General features: G+C 41.2%; 1 protein-coding gene across 4 annotated transcripts in view; it reads left to right on the top strand.

The window, feature by feature from the left end:
* Positions 1-8,659, top strand: part of CUL2 (cullin 2) — a 174,496-nt gene that overhangs the window by 125,531 nt on the left and 40,306 nt on the right. For all 4 annotated transcript variants that reach the window (XM_023752246.1, XM_006086685.3, XM_023752247.1 and 1 more), the window contains 2 exons: positions 1,520-1,672; positions 1,965-2,042. In XM_023752246.1, coding sequence (XP_023608014.1) covers positions 1,520-1,672; positions 1,965-2,042 — 231 coding nt within the window. The remainder of the gene's footprint in view (positions 1-1,519; positions 1,673-1,964; positions 2,043-8,659) is intronic.

Below are 8,659 nucleotides of genomic sequence, written 5' to 3'. Positions count from 1 at the left end.
TTTGTGCATTCGGGGGGGTCTCTCAGCCTGGCCTGTGCCCTCTCACAGTCTGGGACCCCTCGGGGATGACCACCTGCTGGCTTAGGCCCGCTCCCCGGGGAATTGGACCTAAGCTGGCAGTCAGACATCCCTCTGGCAGTCCGGGAGCCCTCAGGGGATGTCCACTTGCCAGCGAGGAGCAGGCCTAAGCTGCAGTCGGACATCCTTAGCGCTGCTGAGGAGGCAGGAGAGGCTCCCACCACCACCGCTGTACTGGCAGCCGTCAGCCTGGCTTGTTGCTGAGCAGAGTTCCCACTATGGGAGCACACTGACCACCAGGGGGCAGCTCCTGCATTGAGCGTCTGCCCCCTGGTGGTCAGTGTGTGTCATAGTGACCAGTGATTCCCAGTTGTTCTGCTGTTAGGGTCAATTTGCATATTACCCTTTTATTATATAGGAGTGCCTGGCCAGCCTGGGTAAGGGGCTGATGGTGTTTGCAGGCTGGCCACAGCCCCTTAAATGTGGGGGTCCCTACTGGGGTGCCTGGCCATTCTGGGTGAGGGGCTGAGGGCCATTTGCAGGCTGGCCACAGCCCCTTCAGGGTGGGGGGTTCTGCTGGGGTGCCTGACCAGTCTGGGTGAGGGGCTGAGGGCCGTTTTCAGGCTGGCTAAGCCCCCCAGCGGGGACCCTCACCCCATGAGGGTGTGACCAGCCTGGATGAGGGGCTGATGGCTATTTGCAGGCTGGCCAAGCCCCCCTGCGGGGACCCTCACCCCATGAGCTTGTGGCCATCCTGGGTGAGGGGCTGATGGCTGTTTTCAGGCTGGCCACGGCCCCCAGCCACCCAAGCTCCCAGTGGAGGCTGGCTGGAAGCAGGTATCTGGGATTTATTTGTCTTCTATAATTGAAACTTTGTTGTCATGAGTGGAGGCCACAGCCGGCTCCGGGGAGGCGGGAAGCTTGGCTTCCTCCATCGCCTGGGGAACCAAGCCTCCTGCTTGCTCCAGCTCTGTGGCTGCCAGCCACCATCTTGGTTGGGTTAATTTGCATATAGTCACTCTGATTGGCTGGTGGGCGTGGCTTGGGGTGTAGCGAAGGTACGGTCAATGAGCATCTTTGTCTTTTATTAGTGTAGATTTTCATTTAACAGCTGTCAGCTATTAAAGTGTGTATACATTTTTTGGGACACCCTGTATATTGATAAAGACTTATCCACAAGATAAACAGTATTAACTTAACAAAAGTTTTGTATTATTTATAAATGAATGTACCTGAAATATTTATTTAAGTACAAGTTTTGTAGTGCAGTTGAATTTTAGTTTATTTTTGCATAATTTTAGCTTATACCTTGATGAAGTAAGTAGTAGCTGAGACATATTTATGCTAAAATATTTAGTAGTTGATAATTTTCCTGAAGAGTAGACTTGAATATAATATGCAGACCCTTGACCATAGAACTAGCAATAGTAACATGTTCTCATTAATTAATATGGTTTATTATTATTCTTTTTAAATCATTTTTTTTAAACTGTTTTTACAGCAAGCATGTGGTTATGAGTTTACCAGCAAGCTACATCGGATGTATACAGATATGAGTGTCAGTGCTGATCTCAACAATAAGTTCAACAATTTTATCAAAAATCAAGACACAGTAATAGATTTGGGAATTAGTTTTCAAATATATGTTCTACAGGTATGAATATGTGTTATTGTAGGCATTTACTACTCATTTCAAATAGCCTGATCCAAACAATTAATAAATAGAGGCCTCATTGCATTTTCTTTAATCAATGGATTGTATCTTCTAACGTTATATGTTATATTGATTTGGAATGAAATATGCCAAGATAGTAATGCTAATGGGTTTTATCAACATTTTGAGAAAGGAAAAAAGAGGTGCTTTAGTTTAAATCATTTTATAAATATTTATTAACAAGTTAGATGCTTGTCTATTTAACTTTTTTATTTTACTTATTTTCTTCTAGGCTGGCGCATGGCCTCTTACTCAGGCTCCTTCATCTACATTTGCGATTCCCCAGGAATTGGAAAAAAGTGTACAGATGGTAAGTTTGCAGGATATATATTAGAAGACCTAAGGAATTTTAATAATTGTCTCCATGTTATATCACTTTAAATATTTTCCAAACTCTTAATTGCTTGTGATATAAAAATATATTCAGAAATCATAGTTATGTACTTTGTAGGAAAAATGTAAATTATTATAGTTACTAATATTAAAACTCAAATGCTAAGGCTGTCATAGAGTTCTTTGTCAAAACATGACTCTTACTCATAGTTAAACCTATTATCAGCTCTTAAGCAGTTTTAAATTACAAAAACTTTTGATATTAGAAGAAAGTATAGAATTTAATACTTAAAACACTCATTTTCTAATTTTTTATTTGAATTTAGAGCCATTTTTATACTTCATTTATCCCTTGTAGTAGTTATTATATCTGGGCAAAATTTTTTTTTAACCAAATTTATTGGGGTGACATTGGTCAACATGAACATATAGGTTTCAGGTGTGAGTTTCTATGTTACAAGATCTGTATATTGCACTAGGTGCCCATGGTCAGATCTTCTCCTGTCACCATATATTAGGACCCTCTTCTACCCACAATCCCTTCCCTCTGGCAACCACCACACTGCTGTTTTTGTTCATGAGTTTCAGTTTTATATCCTACATATGAATGAAATCATATGGTTTGTAGCCTTTTTTTTTGAAATATATTTTATTGATTTTTTACAGAGAGGAAGGGAGAGGGATAGAGAGTTAGAAACATCAATGAGAGAGAAACATCGATCAGCTGCCTCCTGCACACCCCCTACTGGGGATGTGCCTGCAACCAAGGTACATGCCCTTGACCGGAATCAGACCTGGGACCCTTCAGTCCACAGGCCGACTCTCTATCCACTGAGCCAAAACGGTTAGGGCAGTTCGTAGCCTTTTTTGACTGACTTATTTCACTTAGCATAATGTTCTCAAGGCCCATCCACATTATTGCAAATGGCACTATTTCATCTTTTCTTATGGCTTAATAGAATTCCATTGTATATTTGAACTACATCTTCTTTATCCAGTCCTCTGTCGCAGGACAATATGGTTGTTTCCATGTCTTGGCCACCATGAATAGTGCTGCAATGAGCATAGGGGTGCATATATCTTTGCAAACACATGATTTTGAGGTTTTCAGGTATATATTCAAGAGAAGGATTGCTGGGTCATATGGTAGCTCTACTCTTAATTTTTTTTTTTAATATATACTTTTATTTATTTCAGAGAGGAATGGAGAGGGAGAGAGAGATAGAAACATCAATAATGAGAGAGAATCAACGATTGGCTGCCTCCTGCACGCCCCCTACTGGGGACCGAGCCCACAACCTGGGCATGTGCCCCCGACCGTAATTGAACCTGGGACCCTTCAGGCCATAGGCCGACTATCCACTGAGCCAAACCGGCCAGGGCTCTACTCTTAATTCTTCGAGGAATCGCCAGACTGTTTCCCATAGTAGTTGTACCAGTCTACATTCCCACCAGCAGTGGATGAGGGTTCCCTTTTTTCCACAACCTCTCAAACACTTGTTATTGCTTGTATTGTTGATAATGGCCACTCTAACAGGTGTGAGGTGGTGTCTATCTCATAGTTTTGATTTGCATTTTCCCTAATTGCCAGTGAGATTGAACATCTTTTCATTTATCTATTGGCTGTTCCTGTGTCTTCTTGGGAAAGGTGTATTTTCAGGTCCTCTGCCCACTCTTTGATTGGGTTGTTTGTTTGGTGTTGAGTTTTATGAGTTCTTTATGTATTTTGGGAATTAAACCTTTCTTGTGGCTACTGTTTGCAAATATTATCTCCCATCTGGTTGGCTGCCTCTTTGTTTTGCTGTGCAGAGCTTTTTAGTTTGATATAGTCCCATTCATTTATTTTTGCCTTTACTCCCTTTCCTTTGGGGTCAGGTTCACAAAATATTCTCTATGAACAAGGTCCATAAGTTTGTTACCTATATTTTCTTTTATGTAACTTATTGTTTTGGGTCTTATATTTAAGTCTTGATCCATTTTGAATTAATGTTTGTACAAGGGACAAACTGTAATCCAGCTTCATTCGTTTGCATGTGGCTTTTCAGTTTTTCTGGCACCATTTATTGAAGAGACTGTCTTTACTCCATTGTGTTTCTGGCTCTTTTGTCAAAATAGCTGGGCTCTCTACTCTGTTCTATTGATCTGTGTGTCTATTTCTCTGCCAATACCATGCTGTTTTGATTATCGTAGCTCTGTAGTATAATTTGAAGTCAGGTAGCATGATACCTCCAGCTTCATTCTTTTTTCTCAGGATTGCTTTGGCTATTCAGAGTCTTTTGTGGTTCCATACAGATCTGATTTCTCGTTCTATTTCTTTGAAAAATTATATTGGGGATCTTGATGGGGATTGCATTAAATCTGTATGTTGCTTTGGGTAATATGGCCATTTTAACTATGTTGATTCTTCCAATCCATGAACACGGGATATTTTTTCATTTTATTGTGTCTTTTTCAATCTCTTTTAGTAATGCTTTGTAATTTTCAGTATATAGGTCTTTCACATTCTTTGTTAAGTTTATTGCTGGTATTTTATTCTTTTAGTCGCAATTGCAAAAGGAATTATTTTTTTTTGTGTGTGTTTTTTTCTTCACTTTTTCTGAAGTTTTGTTTAGTATACAGGAAGACAATGGATTTTTGCATATTGAATTTGTATCCTGCAATGTGACTGTATTTGCTTATTGTTTCTAATAGTTTTTTGGTGGGATCTTTAGAGTTTTCTATATACTGAATCATGTCATCCACAAAAAGTGATAGTTTTACATCTTTCTTCCCGGTTTGGATGCCATTTTTTTCTTTCTCTTGCCTTGTTGTTCTGGCTAGGACTGCCAGCACTGTGTTGAATAAGAGTGGTGAGAGTGAACATCCTTGTCTTGTTCCTGATCTTAAGAAGCAAAGCTTTCAGTTTTTCTCCAGTAACTATGATATTAGCTGAGGGTTTATCATATATGACCTTTATTCTGTTGAGGTACATTCCTTCTATTCCTTTTTTATTGAGTGTTTTAATCATAAATGGTGTTATATTTTATCAAATGCTTTTCCTGCATCAGTTGATTAGATCATTTGATTTTTATCCTTTCTTTTGTTGATGTGGTGTATTACATTGATTGATTTGTGTATGTTGAACTATCCTGTGCCCTTGGAATGAGCCCCACTTGGTCGTGATGTATTATTTTTTATGTACTACTAGAGGCCCGGTGCATGAAAATTCATGCACTGGAGGGGGAGTCCCTCAACCCAGCCCGCCCCCTCTCACAGTCCAGAAGCCCTCGGGGGCGGGAGGCGACCCGGCGATCAGGGGAAGGCGATGCCCCATCACACCTCTGCTGCTGCCACTGCTGGCAGCGCAAGCCTCGGCTGGCCCTGGTTACCTGAGCCTCGGGTGGCCCTGGGAGGCTGGGCAGCCGCCATCCGAGGCTTGCCTGTGCCTCGGGCCGGCGCTGGGGGGCTGAGGGGTCTCTGGAGGCAGGCACACGGGGGCAGGCCTTGCCATGCGCCTGCCACCCTGGCAGAGCTGAGAGGACTGAGCACCGCCATCTTTGAGGTCGGGGCTGTCAATTAGCATATTCCCTCCTTATTGGCCGTGGGCACCACCATCTTTGTGATGGTGTGAGGGTCAATTAGCATATCCTCTCTTTATTAGATAGGATTATATTTGATTTGCTAGTATTTTGTTTAGGATTTTTACATCTGTATATATCAGAGATATTGGACTGTAGTTTTCTTTATTTGCATTATCTTTGCTAGGTTTTGATATCAGGATTATATTGCTCTCATAGAATATGTTAGGAAGTATTACCTCTTGATCAATTTTTGGAAGAGTTCAAGAAGGAGAGGTTTTAAGTGTTCTTTGAACATTTGGTAGAATTTACTGATAAAGCCATCTGGTCCTTGACTTTTATTTTTGGGAGGTTTTTGATGGTTATTTCAATTTCCTCAATACTGATTGGTCCATTTATATTTTTCAGTTCTTCATGATTTAGTCCAGAATGGTTATATATTTCTAGAAACTTATACACATTTCTTCTAGATTATTGAATTTGGAGGCATACAGTGTTTCATAATATTCTAGTACAATGATGGCGAACCTATGACACGCGTGTGAGAGGTGACACGCGAACTCATTTTTTTGGTTGATTTTTCTTTGTTAAATGGCATTTAAATATAAAATAAATATCAAAAATATAAGTCTTTGTTTTACTATGGTTGCATATATCAAAAAATTTCTATATGTGACACGGCACCAGAGTTAAGTTAGGGTTTTTCAAAATGCTGACACGCCGAGCTCAAAAGGTTTGCCATCACTGTTCTAGTATGATCCTTTGCATATCTGTGGTGTCTGGTAATTTCTCCTCTCTCATTTCTGATTTTGTTTATATGGGTCTTTTCCTTTTTTTTTCCTTAGTGAGTGAGGCCAGTAGTTTTTCATTCTTTTCAAAGAACTAGGTGTTTGTTGTATCAAATTTTTGTGTAGTCTTTTTTTCTCTATTTCATTCAATTCTGCTCTAATTTTTATTATTGTCTTTCTTCTACTGACTTTGGGTTGCTTTTGTTCTTTTTTTCCTAGTTCTTTAAGATGTGATGTTAGATTGTTTACTTGGGATTTCTTTTGTTTCTTGAGTTAGGCCTGTAATGATATAAGCTTCCCTCTTATTACTGCTTCTGCTGCATCCCAGAAGTTTTGATCTGTTGTATTGTGATTCTCATTTGTCTCTATATATCTTTTGATCTCATCTTTTATTTCCTCTTTGACACAGAGATTTTTTAGTAGTATATTGTTTGATCTCCAAGTATTTGTGAGTTTCTTTACTACCTTTTTGCAGTTGATTTCTAATTTCAAGGCATCGTGGCTGGAGAATATGTTTGGTATAATTTCAGTCTTTCTGAATTTGTTAATGTTAGTTTGGTGACCCAACATATGGTCTATCCTTGAGAATGTTCCATGTGCACTGGAAAAGAATGTGTAATCTGATGTTCTCGGATGAAAGGTTCTGCAAATGTCAATTATGTCCATTTGGTCTAGTGTTTCATTTAAGGCTGATATTTCTTTATTGATTTTCAGTTTGGTTCATCTGTCTAGAACTGTCAGTGGAGTATTAAGGTCCACAACTATGATTGTGTTTGGATCTGTTTTTCTCTTTAGTTCTGTGAATAGTAGTTTTATATATCTGAGTGCTCCCTGATTTTGTGCATATATATTAATAAGTGTTATATTTTCTTGATGTAGTGTTCCCTTTATCATTATAAAGTGTCCATCTTTGTTTCTTCTTATCTTTGTTATCTTCAAATATATTTTGTCAGATAAAAGTATGCCTACACCTGCTTTTCTGTGGATGTTATTAGCTTGGAGAATCATTTTCCACTTTTTACTTTGAATCTACCTTTGCCTTTGCAGCTTAGTTGTATCTCTTGTAGGCAACATATTGTTGGGTTTTGTTTCTTTGATCCACTCTGCTATTCAGTGCCTCTTTATTGGTGAACTTGACCATTTACATTTATGATAATTATTGATGTATGAGCATTTTCTATAGCCATTTTATCTTTTGTTTTCTGGTAGCTCTGGGTCTCCATTGTTCTTTTCCTTTGTGTTTCTGTCTGTTGTTTTTGTTTGGTGGTATTCCATACTTCTTCCCTCTGTTTCCTCTTTTTTTAAGCTATTTGTCCTGATTTGGGAATTTGTGTGTGTGGTTACCATCTACACTAATAAAAGAGAAACATGGTAATTAGCGTACGACCACTACCCTTACCATTGGCTAATCAGCATATCCTTATGCAAATTAACTGTCAGCCAAGATGGCGGCCGACAGCCAGGCAGCTGGAAGCGAACATGAGGCTTGCTTGCTCCAGTGACTGCAGACTGCAACGTTCCCCGCCTGACTTGCCGGCCTCTGAGCTGGCAGTTTGAAACATTCTAACAAATATAGAAGCTAAACAAAACCCTAGAAACCAGCTTTCAGCCAGCCGGGATCTCAGAGCTGGAGTTATACATTGTTTCGATTATAGAACGCAAACAAACCAGATACCTGCTTTCAGCAGCGGAAGCTTCAGAGCTAAAGCCAGAGCTAAAGCTGGCCCAGAATAAAATTTAAAAAAGAGAAAAAAAAGGAGCGGTTGGGAGCTTCAGTCAACAACCACCAGCCTGAAAGCAGCCCTCAGCCCCTCACCCAGACTGGCCAGGCACCCCAGTGGGGACCCCCACCCTGATCCCAGGACACCCTTCCAGGGCAAACCAAGCCCCTCCCCCAGGCCTTCTTATCCTATATAGTAAAAGGGGTAATATGCCTCCCCAGCACCGGGATTCAAGCCGGAGGCCGAGGAAGGCCTCCTGGCACCGGATTCAGCCGTGACCAGGGGGCAGCGCCCCAAACCCCCCTGATCGCCCTGTGGCTCTGTGTGTGACAGGTGCGGCGCCCCCAACCCCCTGATCGGCCCTGCTCTGTGGGTGATAGAGAGCGGCGCCCCAACCCCCCTGATCCGCCCTGCTCTGTGTGTGACAGGGGCGGTGCCCTAACTCCCCTATCGGCCCTACTCTGTGCGTGACCGGGGCAGTGCCCCAACCCCCTGATTGGCCCTGCTCTGTGCATGACAGGGTACGGA

The sequence above is a fragment of the Myotis lucifugus genome, unplaced genomic scaffold, assembly GCF_000147115.1.
Source record: "Myotis lucifugus unplaced genomic scaffold, Myoluc2.0 scaffold_29, whole genome shotgun sequence".
NCBI classification, from domain to species: Eukaryota; Metazoa; Chordata; class Mammalia; order Chiroptera; family Vespertilionidae; genus Myotis; species Myotis lucifugus.
The sequence above is the reverse complement of the archived record's forward strand: the minus strand, read 5'-3'. Positions and strand labels throughout refer to the sequence as shown.